The sequence below is a fragment of the Aythya fuligula genome, chromosome 18 (genome assembly GCF_009819795.1).
Source record: "Aythya fuligula isolate bAytFul2 chromosome 18, bAytFul2.pri, whole genome shotgun sequence".
Taxonomy (NCBI): domain Eukaryota; kingdom Metazoa; phylum Chordata; class Aves; order Anseriformes; family Anatidae; genus Aythya; species Aythya fuligula.
Window position 1 is genome coordinate 9264575 of NC_045576.1, and position 20092 is coordinate 9284666.

The following is a 20092-nucleotide window of genomic DNA, read 5'->3' on the forward strand; positions in this document are numbered from 1 at the left end:
AAACCAATTACCTTACGGGGTTTCTAATACCAGAACTTGAATTTGAGGGTACCTTTCCTGAGCAAAAGCAGTATAAAATGAGAGCCAGCCCATGGCACACAAAACATCTTACATCTTTTTACTATCAGCCTTTTTTTTCATACATATTATCTCCACAAGTTTAGGATCTCAGAAACTCCAAAGTGTTGTCTTCAGCAAGTAAATGCCTTCACATTCCCATTTTCTCTCAGCACTTCACTTACATGTCTGTGTGACACGCAACCCAATACTGGTCATGTCACAAGCATGCCAGCTATATCCAATATGTAATTTATTTCGCATTCTCCTCCACTGTCTTTGCCAAGAATCAGATGGCATAAAGGATGGTCCTGTAGTCATACATCGTAATTAAATATGAAAACATAAGAAAGTCTCATCCAGTCAAAAAAGAGCTTTTAATACACAACTCCCCACGTAGCTAGAGTAACCGTGTTTTCCCTACATAGAAAACTTTTCACATCCCCAATATGGAGTGCTAATACATCCTTGTCATAAAAGGAATCAATATAAAATAAACGTTGAGAATTCATTTCATATTCAAATAAGTTCCAGCACTTCAATAGAATATGCCTGAGAGTCTTTCTGGTGTTTAATTCTCTGTAGTTCTCGCAAAGTTCCTTCAATTTTATTAAGTTCAGAGTAGAATCGTACCTAAAAAGAAAAAAGACATTTACAATAAAATTGGTTTTAATTCTTCTCATGTGTAGTTATACTGTGCATTTATCTTCTGTTTTACATAGTTTCAGATATTCAACCCAAGTAAATATAGCAGCTTTGGAGATCAAAATGAGGAAGACGCCATTTCATGCTCAGGAATAAGCATACAGTAGAGAATAAACTTTTTTTTTATTATTATTATATGTTTGTTGTTCTACTCCCACCCTGCCCTGCATAATCTTAACAGTCATATTTTGAAACTACACTAAAATGAAATCATTATCCTAGGAGATGCAACTTACTTGGGCTCTCACAAACTTATGCAGGTTTGAAAGCAATCCTTTTGCTTCTGGTAGCATCACCATAACTGTGAAGTGAGCATCAAGTAACAGGCACATCCAATCCATAACCTGAAGATAAACAAGCAGAGTGAGACAGGTTTTGCTTTACAAACTGAACTCCAAGTTGTTAACTTCTTATACAAAATGCACTTTTTCAGACTTGAAGACAATGTATTTATTTTCAGATGGAGAAACGCATCTTATATCTGATTCCATACAGCTTGTATTAACAGACAATACCTTATGCAATGAACGTAGGTCTCAGCTGATTTTAGACAGTCACAGCTACTCAGTCAGTTACGCACTACAGAAACTGAAGGAGGAAATCTTAGAACTAGTTTCTTACCTGATTTATAGTTGGGCAGAGCACTCCAGGAAGAGTGGTATTAATTTTCTCACTGCATTTCACATACAGGTAGTGTAAGTACCTGAGAAACAGCTAAAAGAAGAAAAGTCAAAATGATTTTCAAAAACAAACGTACAAGACCTAGTAGTTTTATCCTGCACACAGCAATATTTTTTTAAGGCTGTTCTTTTAACATCCCCCACGCCCCTCCAAAATGCCTCTAAGCCAAGCATTAAAAATCAATTCTATGGATTTTTTCCACCATCTATAGGCTTGGGAGTTCGAAAACTCAGTAATATTCAGTGTAAAGTGACATTCAGTAGTAATCTCTGTTCCAGCATTTGTGCAAGTGAAATTGAATTCAGGTGCAGAATTTTCTATGAGTTTTGCTAAGAAGAACCAACAGTAACAATTTTAGTCCCAGTTTCACTTTCAGCAGCCAATAAGTTGTTGTTAATGGTCAGAATCAGGTCAACATCATCTTTTGCAGAGCACAAGGCAAAAGATTTCTTTTTTTATTTTCTATAAACTTATACCTCTGATAGTTTAGTCGGTTCTAACTTCTCATTATTTTAATATAATCCAGATTAAGAAAAGGTACTATATTTTCCTGATACTAATCAAAATATTTTTCAAGTAGGCTTGGTCAGAAATGGGGTTTCTTTCTTACATTTTTAAAGTTAGATTATAAAAACAGTAGAAGTTATTTTTTTTCCACATGTATATGGAAAAAAATAAATCTTAGTCTCCTTGTTTTCATCTTCATGTACTAGTTTGTATGATTCAGATGCCAGTAAGAGCTGCAAGTTTCCGATACATAATTTAAAAAAAAAAAAAGAAAAAGAACTCTTCCCTTTCATTCCCTCCAAACAATAAGAGTATTTAAACTTCTTTGTTTTAATATACTTACAACAGCTTGCTGAGCTGAAAGGTCTTTCAGATGAGGCAAGAGAAACGTTTCACTGTACGCTGAATGGAGAACAGCATTTCTGTGCAGTATTATTGAGGAAAATATAATCACAGAAAAAATATACTATTTTCTGCAAACTGAAATAAACTCTAGTTAAAGTACTTGTGCATTATGAGATCCTGTTATAGCTGTTTATACCTCCTGTGTTTCTATCATGAAATAAATATAACAAGTAAAACATCAAAATACAGTTAGTATGAATGCAGTTCTGTTTACTGCAAGTAAGCGACTAATATGTTTCAACAGGGAAACATCAAACCATTGTCTTAAAGTTTTTGGCTATACTTTAATATTAATATAAATTTAAATTGGTATACTTTCTAGAAGTTTATATTAATATTCTAAGCTTTTTCTTTTTAACCACATATAAAAACTTTCCTTACAAGAGTTGCTTAGAAATTTTTGGCAACAACAGAAGATAATTATTTTAAGCAACATTAAACAGACATCTACATGCATACTGCACTGACTTTCTATCATTTAAATGCAGAGGATACAATAATGCTGCCTTTCGTGGTCCAACAGGGCAGAATTCAACATCATCTGTCGTATGCATTTCCTTTGAGACTGTATTATCACAACTGTCTTCTTCCAGCTCAGTATTGAAACCATTTTCTACAACTTCAGTCTTAACTTCTTTATTCTTGGGGTCAATATCAATGTAACAGATTACAGATTCCAGATTCACATCGGTTCTTTCAAGATAGTCCTCACTAATGCTGTAGAAGAGAAATTCCACACAGATTTAATACTTTTATTATTAGCTTTAAAAACAGCAATGCCATCAGCCCCACAATAATGCATTAACTCTGAAGTTTTCTAGAAAAGTAAGAACAAATACCAAAATGTAAGTCTTGCAGAATGACTAAAGGCCGTAAGAGAATAGCTAGTATTTTGTTATTATTAACCTTTAACAATATATGTTCTGTTTATGTATTCCAACAATATAAGTTACTAAAAAATATTTGACATTTCTAAGACATGTGATGAACAAGATTTTATGTTCTGAATATGAAAAAAAAACTTTTTGCTGTGAAAGCCCAGAGAAACAGTTTAGACTATCTTTTCTTTTGGTTACAGTATCTAAAGATTAATTTATCTTTATCTTTGTTGTCGATAATTCATCCTTGTGATTGGAGAACCTTTTTTTTGTGGACACTATGGTGAACATGAATGAGTTAACTTTTTATGGACTTCTTAACCAGAGCTGACAATTAAGTATGATAAGCAACGAAAACACATCTGTAACAATGTGTGTAAAAGGATGTGCCATTTAAGCCAGCAATGTTACCAAAATGCATGTTCATTTAATTACCTTAAGAATACTTTCAAGCAAGCATAAGTAATTTCTTCAGGAATATCTGGGAACCTTTGCAAGCAGATTTGTAAGAGATGTACATCTTTTTTCTCCAAAGCAACAGCCATCAAGTCTGGACACAAACTGTAAGAATATGAAAAGAATAGGCTGCACAGTTCACACCCACTGAAAGCTATGATAAAAACTAAGGTAGAACTAATAATCTTGTTTTAAACAAAAAAAACATCTGGGAAGAGTCAGCCTCTTCAGAAAACAAGCAATAGACTTGCAAATAAACCATGTATAAGCTCTTAATAATTCAAGGAGTGCTTTATAAAGAACCAAATTCCTAGTTTTTTTTTTCCTTACAATTGAATTAAAAAAATCAGGATTGTCACCTGTAAGACAGCTCTCGTTTTTGGACCATCTGTAACAGGAAGTTTCGAGGGTAGAACGCTGGATCTGTTTTACACCTGTTTATAAGAGCAGTTATTACACATCCAATGGTGGCTTGGAAATCTGGCATCTGTGCTTTCAACAGCAATTGTCTTAATTCATCTTCAGTTACAGTTGCAGAAGTATCCTGAAAATAAGAAATAGTATGTAATTCCAGTGTACAATGCACATGTTTGAGAACTGTTACTAATTAGACCAAGTAGAAAGACTTTGGAATTCAAGCTAAAAAATTCAAACCTCCCCACTCTTCATTTTGGTAGTCTGTTCCAAGCATATGCACCAAAAGCGATTACTCACTCTGAAGTTAGGTAAGTAGTATCTTTCAATAATAGCTTTTTTGTCTCCTATTATTTCAGTAATATTACCAGGATGCCCAAAGTTGAGCTTTAGGTATGTTCACACAGGAAGGGACGTAGATTGCAGTGAGATTTAAAAGGGAAGTAAAACCAGAATATGCAACTACCATACCTTGTATGTTAACCAGTTGGCATGGTGGTTGGAACTAAATGATCTTTAGAGGTCCCTTTCAGCTCAAAGGATTTTATGATTTAAAGCTCAGCAGCATCCCGGGACTCAACTTCAATACTAATACATCAAACGGTATGTTGAACCAAGTTTGATAACCTGTAGTAAAGTATGTTCTCCTACTTGTTTTCAAAACAAGTTAGGATGTTGTCTTCTGAACACATTACAATGTTTCATTATTTCATGCGATAGTCCTAGAGACAAATACTCTACAATTTCATAGACAGATTATTGCTATATTTATAGCGGAATTCCTAGCATTGTGACTTTCTAGATCACAAATATCTAGAAAGTTTCAAATACAAAAAATAATCTAAAAAAAAGGTTAAGTGGAGTTCAGGTAAAAATATCCTCTCACTTTATTTACTGCAAGAGAGCATATTCATTCAAGTTTCACAACTCAGACAGCTATTATGAGCCTTGTACTGCACTGTTCTATAACACATTCCCAAGACAAGATTTAAATTTCATCAGGCCCAAATGCTATTCTTACATAATAATAATGCAATCATCCAACACAACTGTTTAAGGCATCTTCTTCAGCTTGATATGCAAGAGGATATGGAAAAAAATAGAGTACGAGACACCTGGAATATTCTCAGTGTGCCTGAAAACTAATTCAGGATATTTGGTATACTTACTTTTATATTTTTTAAGATCTGCCCAACTTTAGAGGTATCTGACTGTACTTTAGTAACACTGTTCCTTCTTGATCTTAACTATAATAAAGAAAAACAAGTTTTTATTCAGCTCCAAAAAGACAGTACATATTCAAGGATTTCAATCAAGATAACCAGAAACATCATGCGTCAGTTTGCTGCAGAGATTAAATTTAGCAACTAGCCAGTTCAGTTCCAGAAAGCGTTAGGAACCATGAGAGACAAATACAGAGTTAAATTCCCTTGCGCAATATTACCAAAGAGTAAGACTAGTGATGTTGGGAAGAAACTAATACAAGCCAAAAAACCTCATGTACTCCTTGTATTAACTTACAGTCATTTTGGATTCAGATTTTAGAGCTGTAGACTGTTGTGGCTGAAAGGAAACCACAAGCTCTTCATCTCCAAGGGTATTCCAGTTTACAAATGAAGAAATATCTGTGAACACAAAAATGAAAGTACATGAAGTTAACACTTGAAACACATTTATTAAAAATATAAATGTATTAACTTCTGATATTAACAGTTTGTTTGTTTGTTTTTTAAAGTGTAATACAAGTAATTTTCTGCCAAGAAAATGTCCTGTTTTATCTCAGCAGTGAGTAATTCTATGAGACTTGTTACATACTGTTTTCCCATTTAGCTTCTGGTAGAAGAAATGTTATTACACAATTTATTGTGAACATTACTTGCATCATTTTCAGTGCAATATTAAGTTACATGTGCTTCCATAGTTTCTTAAAGTTTACAAGTTTATGTTTGTCATTGCTCTATTTAGTCACAAGTGCTTTGAAAACACAATTTATCAGAGACACTCTTTATTCTGTTTTCCGTGCTTGTAGCTGGCACTTCAGCATTTTCAATAATGCCAATATTTGAATCACACAGTTTAAGTAAAGCCACAATAAATTCAAACATTGAAGAATACAAGTGTTCTCAATGATAGAATTTAAACAGGTGGTAACAGGATACACTGTTAAGATTTAATATACTTCTATAAAATCTGTTAAAATAATTTTCAGACAGGTTCTTAAGCTTTCCTATTAAAAGATCTTCTCACTGTAATTACAAAAATTCTTACCAGAAGCTTGACTGTCCTTGAGCTTTCCCACAGCAGCTGCCAAGGATGAAGTTTCACACTTGTATATAACTACTGTTAGCACTTTTCCATGAGTAAAAAAAAATTTTTCCCCATAACACCACAACTACAAAATATTAAACACATAGTTAATGAGGAGAGGAGTAAAGAGGCACATTTCTGCACAAGCTGATGTTTGACTTTTCAGTTGAATTTTGCGGTAAGAAGTTAGTGATCAGATGATTTTAGCAGTTATTTTTGGTAGTTTTAACATTTTTTAGCACGTTCATTAACAACTGCTTCTAAATACAGAAGTGAGTGTATACTCACTTTTATTGAGTATTTTCCAGGGATGCCTTACAGTGACTGCTCCAAGGCACTGAGTTCACTTGATATATATTTTTTAAATGCTCTCTTTTGTGCAATTTTGACAAAATGACAACAACAGTCAGCTATTCTATTTCACTAGTGCATTTACTAATTAGGGGTCAGTTTACTTATTATTAATTGACACCTGAACATTCTGAAATACTGTTTAGAAAGGCCCTAGGATTATTCAGACACTCATTTTCAAATTGTCTGAACACAATAGATACTGACTAGGTATTCTATTCTCACCAAACAATCAAGGTCAACAGAAGTGAGAAGGTACTGAATTACCAGAGATACTGCCGAAGGCCACCACTCTCCTGTTTAGAGATTCGGACAAAAATAGCTAATCAGCTGGGCAATACTAATTTTGTTTCAGAAGTTGCCATTTACTGCTCTTCCAGACAGAACTGCAACTCTGAAGCCCACTTGTCTTAGTTACTATTATGCTAAATGCATCAGATGAAAGCTTAAGGACAACAAGTAGAAGATGGTACTCACTTGTCCACTGGTTCCCAGGGGCAGTTCCTTTGAAGTTTGTAACGTCTGAAATTTTGTATTCCATATTGTTAGGCATTCTAGGAAAAATGAGAGAAGTTAGAAATCCAAAAGCAACACAAATGCTACATTTGCTTTTGCTGCTTTCTGTTATCTACACTTCAGAAAACAGGAATAACTGTTTCAAAAATAGCTCAGCTTAATAAGCATTAAATCTTCAGAAATGTGTCATTCCAGTTAGCTCTCTTAACAAAAAGATTTGAGGACTACTTAGCTTTCCACTGAAGAGCTTCAAATAAGAAGCTGTAATGAGAATGATACCAGTCAGTGCAGTTTCCAGTCACAAAATACTACGTTCAGTGGCCTAACTTTTAGTGATCCCACACTTCAAAAGTTTAGCCATGAGACTGAAGTATTGTTTCACTTATTTTAGGTACCAATTTCTTATGGGATATCAGGTTTATTTCCCCCTGCATATGTCTTCTTTCCCTTCCCCTTGAAAAGAGAAATAAAGCCTTCTTTCTCTTCCCCTTGCTGCTTATTCTCAGTTGTTTCGCTAACGGCAAAATACTTTTGTGAAAGCAAATACTGAAACAGCAAGTTTAATCTCACAAACCACCATGGCATTTACTGAAGGTAAACATTATCTTTCGGCTAGTGCTCTCAATTGCAAAGCTCAACTATACATTAGTTTTAAGAGCAAACTATTTCATTTAAAATGCAATAGTTATAGCAATCACTAAAGAATCAAGACCATCATTTCCTGCTCTGCCTGGTTTAAAAACAAAAACAAAAAACAAACACCTGTTGCTTTGTTCTAAGAATGTCTTAGAACTTAAGACACATTCATACGTTTTTTCTAGTTACCTTTGGATTCTTCACCAGATGCTGCTAGACTTCCTAATACTGCAACATGGTCTTTATCAACAACAACCAAAGAAGTTCCTTTTAGAACACTTCCAGATATTGAAAGGTTTAGTAGTAGCGACTTGGACAGAATTTGCTCTTCCTCTTCACCATTTTGCTGCAGAGGTATCAGAACCTTATATACAGAGTCATTGGAATCTGTCAGAGAAAAGAAATGGCATTTTTATGTCTGTCACTATGGAGAAGTGATTTGATATGGTATGGCTAGAAGACCCCCAAAGGGAATAAAATCCAACAAGCACGAGAAGAAATACATGATATTTAAAGGACATGTTATGATGCAAAGCAAAAAAAAAAAAAAAAACAAAACAAAACAGCACAGCTATCAGGAAATCTTTAAGGTACAAGCCATAACATTTAAGAACAGGAAGCCTATTCAACTATTATGAGAGTTTTATTACTTATTCTACCACTTGCCGGTTTAGAACATTTAACAGAGAAGAGCAAGAATATGAAACAGTAATCCACAGATATCAGAACTTTGTCTTTCCATGTAATTTCTTGTTTTATCATCACATCTCGTTACAAAATATAACTTACACAAACACAGAAGTGTGATAATTTGCTTTTTTATATATGCCGTGAAACTCAGTGGATTAGATGACTCCTGTTGTTCAAGCTTGTATTTGTGTAGACTGTTCGTCTTAAGTTTCTGTACATAGACAAAAAAATCCCCATCCTAAAACAACAAGAAAGTTTCATTTTATAGAAGGAAGAAAAACACAAGTTCGGATATTAGTACTGATTATTCTTAGAATCTCATACACAATTAGGAATTTATGTTTGCTATGGAACACACAGCCTAATTTAGAAGTATTTGCTGACTCAAGTACATACAGCAAATTCTGACTTGATGCAACAAATGAATTCACAGGAACAAACAGGGAAGTAAAAAGTCACATGATTGTATATAGTTTTTAAACTTAATTGATCTCTGAAGTTCTAAGAGCCAGGCTCCCTGGCCCTGGAAACAACACAACTTCAACCGTTGTATCAGAGATGATACACTTTGATTGGATAATGCTTTCTATTATAGCTCTTAAAATCCAGTGAAACAAGTAATCTTTTTTAGAAAGGGAACATAGATTTGCTGCTACAAAAGTTTAACAGAATAAAAACAACTCACCTTCTCAGTAATGAAGATTACGACAGGTTGCTGACCTTCCAAGAAAGCTTCACTCCACCTAAGAAATGAAAGCTGTATGAACCTCTTCTACATTCTGGGACTATACCTAAGTCATATCATATTACTTAGGCAGTCTCATGTTTTTTATATCTGTATATAAAAAAAATTATAGGCTGTAAAATAAATGCATTAAAAAACAAAATCAACAAACCAACCCTAGTATCCTGACCTTCAGATTATGTCTCTTCCCTTCACATAAAAAGGGTATAACTTTCAACATCATTGATTCTTCTGATCAAGAAGATTCCTAAGGTTGTATCACTTACTTGATAACTTCATCTGAGATAATGTTTTCAATTTCTTGTTGTGGGGCTTCCAGAAGAACATCTAAAGTTCGAACACCACCTCCTTTGAATAATACCAGTGGATCCCCATGGGGCAGTGAATGTATTCTGTACACATCAGCTGAAAGCTATATAGAAAAAAAAGTAATTTGAGTTCTATGTTCTTCAGTACAGTACCTTGAAAGCCAAGTGTTTAGCATGGGATTTTTTTTTAAGAGTTCCTTCAATAAGGGGTAATATAAGGATTGTAAACCTGCAAGATCCCAATAATGCCAATTTTGTGAAACGCTGTTAATAATGAAGATCACTAACAAAGAGCCATGAAAATATTCTAATGAATGGCACATTTCTGAATGATACCAGAAAAAGAATAAGTAAGGTTAAGGAGTTTGAACAACCATTTATACACCTCTAATCACAATGTGATTACAATTTAATCACACTGATTTTACCAGCACTATGAAAGTTAGCAAGATTCAGGATGTTAACATAAAAATGAACATATGTAAGAAACTTACAGTTGCTTTAAATACTTTGTCCAAGTTAACATCTTCATCCTTCCATATCCTTAAAACCTTAAAGAGAAACATCACCTTTTAAGCACAATAAAACAGTCATATAGACTTTCCATCATACAAAATAACAGCAATTGCACGTTACTGAAACACAGAAGGAAAGTATACAGTTAAGTATTCACAGTAGCCTTAGCGAAAACAGACTTGGGAAGTTTGCAGGGGAAGATGCTGACACAGAAACAACAGGAATACAAATACAGCTCGAGATCTTGAACTTGAAACAAAGGATAGGAAAGAATGAGGCTAAGAAAAAGATACAGCAGAATTCTAAACGAAAGTAGATTAAAGTGTTGGAGACAGATTGAGGTACAGATGACCTGATCTGGAAGACAATGTTTTAAGAAGAACAACAAAAGGTCAGGAAGAACATTTCATGAACGACAACAAACGAATGTTCAGCATGTGCTGAGTAAACACTACCAGAGGTACACAAACAGGAAATGTTTAACTGTAAGACAAGGATGCAGGTCTGAACTTTTTCAACACAATGATCATGCAGCTTTAAACTGTTCATACAACACATAACTTCTTCTTTGAGAACATATGCGTGAGGCATTCTTCATTGGGAATGCTTCAGTATCTAAAGGGCCACTGCATAACTGGTGTTCATTCATGTCACCAAGCAGACTATGCAGAGTTCCACGCATTTCCAGTTAACTAAACACCAACTTCTTCCCTACCTTCATTCACTCAGAAGTCTCACTACATTTTTTTCCCTTTAAGAGAAGAATCTCACCTTGTCATCATGAACAGCTATATATTCATGAGTTTCAAAGTTGCATACGACTGGACTTGTGATAATCTGCCCATGTTTAACTGACCAACAACCTAGTGGCTTCTGATCCGAAACCTAGAAAAAAATCAGGACACAGACAGGCAATTAGAGTAGAACACGGTACACATTTGCGATTTCTCTCATAGCAGAAAGAAAACACAACCTAGCCACACCAGATATGAATGAGAACATTAAAATATGGAAACTGGTATGCTAACAGGACTCAGAACTTCTGCCGGGGCATTGCTAACTTTAATACTAGAAATTTTAAGGTAATATCAAAGAGCTCTAGATTAATTAAAAACTTCTTTTCACATGAGTAATATCTTTGACTTCTTACAGTTAGATGGGCTTATGCCATGAAGCATAGGTAGGATTCATGGCACGAATATTAATTTTAGCCACAAATATAAGTTGCTTTTACTCACCAATATAATTATGCACAGGAAAGCACCTCTTCTATTCCCATTTCAATATGCTGAGATCAAGAATGATGACTTTTACTGTCTAAAATCATGTTACGTATGAGTTAGATTTTGCTGCTCTGAGGGTGCTTATCTCCCTCTCCTCAGACTAGGGCTATGTTGGACATATTTACCAATACACTTATATTTTTGCATGTTCTAGGCAGTGGCACTGAATATCTGAAAAGAGACTATATCATAAGTTTGCTAGGATACAATCCTTAGTGCCATGACCACGACAGCCAAAAAAGAAAATAAAAACAAACGTTTGATGAAGTTTCATGCAATGAAATAGATACGTGCACTACAAAAAAGCCAGCATAACAGCACTTTTTTCATTTTGTGTGCTGCAAGCACTAAACCTTTGGCTCTCCCCACAGCAGGACGGCAGCTGACAGCCGCACACAACACATGTCACCCTGCACACCAGGAGGCGCGACATCCCCTGCAGCCTCGGGATGCGAGCCTTGGGAACGGAGAGCGAAAACGAGCAAAAGAGCCCAGCAAACAACCGCCCAGGGCCAGCGCAGCACCGGTGCGGGGAGGCGGCACGGTCAGGCCTGGAACGAGACCAGGCCCCCTCACGCCGAGCCCACGGGGCCCCCACACTCCCCGGCTCCAGGCTCGGGAGGGCAGCGGGCGCCTGGGCCGGGCCGGGCCGGGCCGGGTGAGGGCTCCCCAGGGGCACCCCTGAGGCGCTGCGCGGAGCCCCCGGCCCAGGCCTGAGCAGGCGGCGGCTGCCTCCGCGGGGCTGTGTCGTGCCGGGCGTTACCTTAAAGAGCGTGGCCGTCCTGCCGCGGTCGGTGAGCAGGACGTGGTCGGGGCCGGGGCCCGGCTCCAGAGCCAGGACCCCGCCGCCCTGCCCGACGCCGCCGCTGGGCCCCAGGCCGCAGAGCGTGAAGGCCTCGCACAGCGCCGCCATCTTAGCGCTGCCGCCACCTCTCGCGAGACTCCCCGCGGCTGAGGGGAGGGCTGGGGGGCACGCGGCGCATGCGCGGTGCGGCTCGGCCCCGGGGGGCGGCGGAAATGGCCGAGGGCGCCCGGCCGGGGCCGGGCGGGGAGTGGAGCGGTGGGGAACGCGCGCATTTATTGTTATTTTTTAGCCGAAATCCGCAAAAATGTGGGGTCGTGGGTTCTGCCTCCGTCTCTGCAAGGTGTGGGGAGGCTCTGCCAAGGGATATTGCCAAAGAGCAGAAAAGCGCAGGGCGTTTTGCACGTTTTAGTTGTGTTTCATGCGCGCGTTACTCAGATTATTTCCCGTTATTTCCCCAGACTTCTGTAGCGTTGTGTGAGCGCCTCATCGTGCAGAAAAATGCATCAATTTGCGCAGGTTAGTAAAGGACATCAGGTAACAGGTGTCGGTAGTCTGCATCTACACAATAAAGTGCTGCTGGCTTTAAGATTAAATTAATTCAATGTCTCATTAGGTAGGAGTTCTGTAAAGAATTAGCAGTGGAATTTGTCCCCTCTGCAAGAGTACAAACCAGCTCCACTGATTTTAATAGCGAAAGGATTGGGTCCAGTTTTTTATCCACTTTGTAACATGCGTGCATGCATTATTTTATTTTTTTTTTATCTGTAAATTTTGGAGAAGTCTTTGTAATACAAGTTCCAAATGTAGAAACAAAGCCAACTCATCCCGACATGATCTTAATGCACCAAAGCCACCAAGAAGTCATTGCCGCAGCACTGTGTGGTTTCTGGCTCATTTGTGTGGTTACCAATGCCATTAACTGTTGGATTGTACCTGGATGTCCCCGTCCCATCCCAACACATAGGCACTGCTGCACCCTGTACTTCACAGCTGTTTCTCGTGCCAGGTGCATTGCATTGATTGCCTTTTGGCATGACTTTACATTTTGCACTGTCCTCTGATGTTGTTATCACAATCCTGTGTCAGCATTTCTTTAGTTGGTCATGGGAATCTACTCCGGTGACTCCTTCAGCCCGTTTGGGACGTGGTACTGATCACCTCTGCAGCCAGAGCTGCAAAACACCCTGCATCTGGCAACGTCGCATCACCCACTGCTGCATGCTTTTGGCTGGCTGTGATTCGCCTTGCAGAGCAGCTGTAGCTACCCGATAGTTTACAGGGTAAATCCTGTCATTTCTACCTGAAGTGTTTTCGATATGAATGTTTGTTCCTTATTTCCAGTCCTACGCTGTTGTGAAGCACTTCTATACCAAGTAAGCACCTAGAAATTTTCTGGGGCACAGAAAGCTTTATGCATATGCAGTAAGCCCTTGCTTAAAAACTTAAAGAATCATTGTACACATTGTACACTTGACATTTCCATTGACTGAAATGAAATGACTTGAGGTAGGAAGGATTCTTGTCTTTGGAGAGGTTTCCAGTGTTCTCTTTTCCAGTATTTACTACAACTGTGCGCTGCAAAACTCTGCATGCAGAATTAGAAATGGCTCCCTACTGAAAAAATTCTTTATCAACCAAATGGTCATTTACAAATGAATGGGCTAACATGAGCCCGAGGGGACAGCTACCCTGATAAAATCTTTAAAAGCTGAGGAGCAACAAGACCTAGCAGATGTTAAGCGGTTTAAATTTCCCTTACAATGCCAATTCTTTGTGCTATTTAATTTTGAGGAAGTGACTTGCAGAGCTGGTGGTAGAAATGTTAATGGCCATGTTGCTTGCCAGAGAAGACCGAGTAGAAGAAAACAGCCACACTTGTAAAGAATACTTGTTGGTAGTTTATTTACAACAAAATGCGAGGAAAAATACAATATTAAAAATAATAAATAACTAGGAAAAATCAAAAACTAACTGAAATGGATGAAAAATATGACAATCAAATTCTCCTGCTTAGCCTTGCATTGTTTAAAATGCAGAGCAATTCAAAACTTGGTCCTTCTTTGATGGTAGTAATGGATTACCTAATGTAGCTATCAGAACTCTAAATAAAAGAAATGAATTACTGGACATTCAGAGTCATGTGGAATTATCACAGAAATGAAATAAACCAATGAAATCTGTTTAAGTGACACCACAAAACTACAGGAGATTGTAATTCAATGACCATGCTGCTCATTTAAAGCAAAACATTGTTAGACGTAGTTAGCAATTTTAACTTACACATATAAAACCAAGTCCAAACAATGGAAACAAAAAAAGCTCCTATTGACAAGATCATGAATTCTCTCTTACTGCACTAACTCATAAAAAGCGTACATGTTTGGCTTATTTCAAATGATAACACATTGTTTGGAAGTTATAGTGCAGCAAGCTTCAAAGCAGTTTTAACAAATTGTAGCAGTCTTGTTACAAAATAAGTCAAGGAACAAATATCTCCATTTCAAAATCTCTACAGCAGCAGTTAATGCAAAATGGCTACTAGATGTCACACAATCACCTTCCATAATAATAATAATAATAAAAAGTCAAAGAATAAGGTCAAATACTTTCTTTCCACAGGATTTATCCAGTCATTTACAAAATCAGCAATTACATTCATAAGAAATCCCATTAAGTGTGTGTTTCAGGAATGTGCTGCTTCTCATAGTCTTTCCTTTCCTAGGTGCCTCCTTTTTTAATTTATGAGGAGGTCTGCCCTTCTGAAGATTGCAATTGCCAGTTATTTTGTTACAATTGTTCTACAAGAAATATATAAAAATATGAGCAAAGCTGGGAGAAGGTTTTAATAGAAGCCCTAACAAAGTCATCAGATTATTTACTCTGAACTGTATTCTCCTTGGTGAAAAAATCCTTATGAAGTCTTGGCAGAATTATAGCATGTAATTCTCCTTTCACTATGGCAGTGAATAGCAATACACAGCTGCTGTGCCCATTCACCTTTGCTGGGTGCCACCATACCCTCTACAGATGTATTCACTAATTACATCATTTATTTTTGCAAAAAAAGTAATGAATACCTGCATTTTTTTTTCTCCTAATAAAGATGCTTGAAAATGCAGTAGAAAGCATTCTGACAAAATCAGTAATGAAAACAACCCCTTTGCCTCAAGATGTTACCCAAGCATTCTGACCTTCCCTTCCATTTCATGTGTGATTTTGTGGAGTATTCCAGAAGCTATCCTGCATAAAATTAAAAATAAAAACAAACCAACCAAAATAAAAAAACACAGGAACAGAGATGATATTTAAACTTCTTATGGACAAACTGGTTAATTACTGACTGGTGGGGAAAACCAAGTAGAACATGGTGGAGGTTACTAACATCGTAAAAGCCTGGCATATTTCTTATCCAAAGCAATGAAGATATCTAGATTTTTTTAATCTGCCTTCATTAGTAAGCAGCATGGATGATCATGAACCTTATTTTGGCCAGCAGTGAATTCAGGCTGTTTGGTCAATAAATCTGGTACTCCTCAAGACCAGCACTGCCTGGTGGAAGGACTATGGCAGCAGCACATGCCAATGGACACACAGCATTAATGAGTCTGGCATTTTTTCCATGACACGATCAGTGTCTTTCTCCTACATATCTGTCACACAGCTATAAGATGTGTCCTGTTCAGGCATGTTAATAATTTTCATACATGCCTTACCTCCCAAACCTACACGGTGTGATAATCATCCTATCCACATGGGATTTGAAATGAATCAGTTAAACATGAGTAAAGGTATAACTGCTTTGGTCTAGTAATCTGTAACAAACCCAGATGCCAAAACCTCTATAGAAACAGTAACATGTAAGCACAAGAAAATTACGACTAACTAGAGCTGGGCAATTTTTTCTTTGACAAACAACAAATTAATTGAAAAATAGACTTTCATCAGGTGGAGCAGACCTAAACTATTTCTACATAGTTAAATTCAGGAAATAAAAAACAACCAACAACAGTTTATCTTTTAAAAGGTTTCCCTTCTCTGCCAATGTCTCAATCTTGCTACTAAATAAATAATAAAGATTAGACCAGTTATACTCATTATTACTTAATTTGCACACTCTTAAAGCTGAAATCATAAACTAATGCAATAAAGTTTTGTTTGCAGCATCACAGCGGTTTTTTTTTTTTTTCAAACAAAAAATCATCACCTGTCAGCTTACTAGCTACACAGAATTACAAACTCTGGGAAGAAATGCAAAGCAAAACATGGACAGTAACTGGGAGGAAGCATGAAGTCAGACCATAGCTAACCTACAAAGAGCTTCTGGATTTTGCTAGCTACAGGGTTTAAACTATTAATCAAATATACACTTGTTCTCAGTGCAGGTTGACAGTGGAATTACCTCTCCTGCTACTAAAACTACCCTATAAATACCACACATTCAACATAACTTCTACTGGATCTACAGCCATTGAGAAGTTCAGTGCATTTAAGCCGGTCAAATCATTACATTGTGCTGAGAAGATGGCACAAACGTCCTGTACAGGTAAAAGGCCATCCCCAAACTGATTGTTCAGTATTCAATGATAGTTCAGCTCTGGAGGACTCTCTTCTCTTTATCCATGTACCACGTCACCAGTGGTACAAAATATCACCCACTTTGATTGTATCATTCATGTAACAGCTATCATTCACTGGGAATTGAACAGCAGCTTATTTAATGTCTACTACAGCTACCCATCAAGATAGATAATTAAATAGCAATTTGTATGAAAGAGAAAAAAGTACCCCAAATGGGGGTCAGAGGGAAAGTTTCTCACTGAGTTTACATTTTGAAAAGTAAAGAAGGAAGGAAGAGAACACTTTTGCAATTCATTTTTCTCTTCCCCCCTCAATCTACACTTCCCTTCTGGGAAGCATCCATTCTAAGTTTTAATTCCTGAGATTGAAGAGTGATTTCACATGCAGACATCTGTTTCCTTATTGTCACCCTACATGGACTGAACAGCCCCACGATTCATTTGCTTTTCCAAGTGACTTATTTTATTCACTCCTTCCCTAAAGGCGGTGGTAAAGCCTGGAACTAGCTTTTTGTTAGTAGAGATTGTGCTGTTTAGGAATGGTGAGAGCCAGGAAAGAAAAAGGATATCTCGTATTTTCTTTCCTTTACATTCAAGGTCTTACAGGGTAACTACCACTCTTCTTTCAGTGAGAACAAGACAAAATTCATTGGTTTTCCCTCTCAACTGGCTCAATTTAGCTGCTTTTTCTTTTTCTTTCATTTTTTCTTTTTTTTTTTTAATTTTTACATGGAACATCATTGGAACACCAATATGAACTTAAGAGATCACAAAAGGAAAGCTATTAAAATACATTATCTACAAGAAATAGGTGGTTTCTTTTACAAATTCTGTGCAAGATAGAAATAGTTCAATGGCCTCAAAGTCAGTATAATTAATTACAATTGGGGCTTCAATACAGTGGTATTTTAGGTTTGAAAAGTTTCATGTTTGTTAGCTAGGCCCCAAATCCTGAGTCATATTAAGCAAAATATGAATCTGAGTGATTGCTGTTGGTGTTCACGTACAATGAATTGCAGGTCAAAGGTTTATGAACATACATGAAAAGCCTGAGAGTAGGATGGATTTTAAAATCAGTTATAAAAGAAGAAAATTGGAGCTTTTTTATCCAGTTAACCCTGCATTCTGCTTGGCACAAATTTGCCTCAGAAGTCCTTGGCAGCTTTACTGAGCATCTATTCCTAATTATAAATGCTATGACCTAGATGTGGATTTGTACGTAGAGATACTGCTACAGAAAGATTTATTTTCGTTTATAGGGTTCTCCTCAGACTATTTCATTGTAGGTCAGTAAGATGCACCATATGGCTTGGAACACTGCTTTAGGAATATATAAATTACATTCTCTTGCATGCACTTCTCTGAAGGTTTTAAGGATCAAGCCTGAGGAAAGAAGCAATCTTTCCACAACAGTGAGATTATCTGAAGCAAAACGAAACAAAACAAAACAAAAAACAAGAACAACAACAAAAAAAAATCCAACAAACACCAACCAACCACCATGACCTTTCTAGAAACTGTATTATGTTACTCTTGCTGTGGTAGACATGGCTTATCAGGAGGAATCATGCTGAGTTAATTTAAAGTTTTTTTTTCTCTGGATCTGGAAGAGTGAGCGTTTCTGGAGCAGACTTTTTTCGAGGCCGGTCTTTGGGAACTGTTAGGAATTCGGGAGCATCTGTGGAGAGAGGAGTTGATGGAGCACTAGATGGAGCACTGCGGGTTGAAGAAGGCATGGAAATGTTAGAGATAGCTATTGCAGGTGGAAAAATCCCAATTTTCTTGTTGGTAGCTTCCTGAGTTGCTCGTTCAAACTCTCGGACTTCATCCATTGTCATGTCTTCAATAAGAAGAAAAGAAAGACAAATGACATGTTAGAATAATTTCAAATGATTTCATTAACTCAGTTAAACTACTTCCAACCAAATTTCAAATCAGAAAGTGATTTCTTATCATGCGTATCATTCAATGATTCTCCATATGAATTCCATCTTATTTTAATGCATTGACTGGAGTACAATAAAAGGCCAATGTAAAGAAAACGAAGTACATTAAGCACGTGCTAATGGTTCTATCTGGGTCTGTGTCTGAACTGAATAATGAGTATTATATCAGTAACTGATGGAAAAATCAAGCTATTTCACAGGCAATTAAAGAATATATTTAGATACACAGTCAGCAAGTAGAATTTTTCAGAACTTCAAACAAAACAAAACTGACTTTTTTTTGTTCGTCTACATTATGAACATAAACTGACAAATGCCTGGCACTGGTTTGTTTCCCTGCTGCAATTATCAATTATCAAAACTTCTCTCTCCCCAAACAGAGCTTCCAGTGACTTCCAGTTACTATTGCTTGCACAGAACTGGGGCATTATGCTTTTCTACTAAGAATGCCTAAAGAATTCCCTCAGACCTGATAGTCACAACACATTTTCCAACATCCCTGGAAAACAGGCAAAATGAGATGAAACGTCAAAGCCACTTTGCTATGGAAAATCAGGTCCACAGGATGTTTCAGAAGTAGTGAAATTCTTCTCATGCAGGTGACCAATGTGTCACAGTGCTGTAGAAACCCACAAGAGGGCAGAGCAATCCCAGCATAAGGTTTTCTAAACTGAGCTGCCCAAAACTTTTTTTGATAAGATCCTAAATGAATGACATCTGCTGCAAATGGGTAACATGAGAAAAAACATAATCTGTATGACATTCTGAAGCCTGCTGCTTCATGCCTATACTGCCTGCAAGATGTCCACTAAACCAACTGAAATAAGTTGTATGGTTTTCACTGAACACCACTGTAAATCTGTATGTATGAAAGAATCACACAATTAAACTCAAAATATTCAAACTACCCCCAGTAGAACAGAGCAAAACCCAGTATCTGAAAAATACTATTTGAAAGAGCTGACTCCTACCAAAGACAACAGAAACCAACAACCCCTTCTTCCCAACACATGAGAAGACGCCCTGTAATATTTCTTCTGAGTTCTTTCTGGGTAATTATTTTATAAAACATAATAAATCTTTGGGAGATGTGATTAAAACCCCGTGGGAGTGTGGTAGGATATGGATAATTTATGATTCACAATCAAATAATAAAGAACTAAGTTCTGCAAATGATAAAGACATTACTGCTATCATTCTCTACTCTTTCTCATCCATTGTTGTCAGTTTGTGTGACATCTTTGTAAATCTTGTGGTATATGGCATTCCTTTTCAAGACTACAATTTAGCAGTTTCATTCAAGTTTCAT

General features: G+C 37.0%; 2 protein-coding genes across 3 annotated transcripts in view; both read right to left on the minus strand.

Moving 5' to 3' along the window:
* Positions 1-293: 293 nt before the first annotated feature.
* Positions 294-12386, minus strand: NOL11 (nucleolar protein 11). The gene is made up of 18 exons (XM_032199817.1): positions 12219-12386; positions 10944-11057; positions 10151-10207; positions 9615-9760; positions 9289-9346; positions 8703-8841; positions 8103-8300; positions 7239-7315; positions 6372-6495; positions 5625-5728; positions 5273-5350; positions 4049-4233; positions 3669-3794; positions 2851-3072; positions 2294-2372; positions 1384-1476; positions 999-1106; positions 294-690 (listed from the first exon to the last, which is right to left on the minus strand). The coding sequence occupies exons 1-18, from the start codon at positions 12366-12368 to the stop codon at positions 577-579; spliced, it is 2172 nt and encodes a 723-aa protein (XP_032055708.1). The 5' UTR covers positions 12369-12386; the 3' UTR covers positions 294-576.
* A 1752-nt stretch (positions 12387-14138) lies between these two features.
* The window catches only part of PITPNC1 (phosphatidylinositol transfer protein cytoplasmic 1), an 88213-nt gene continuing 82259 nt past the window's right edge, over positions 14139-20092 (minus strand). Inside the window, exon 9 of one of the 2 annotated variants that reach the window (XM_032199612.1) lies at positions 14139-18677. In XM_032199612.1, the coding sequence (XP_032055503.1) occupies positions 18418-18677 (260 nt within the window). In that variant the 3' untranslated portion in view covers positions 14139-18417. The remainder of the gene's footprint in view (positions 18678-20092) is intronic. The other variant, XM_032199613.1, reaches the window with a different exon arrangement.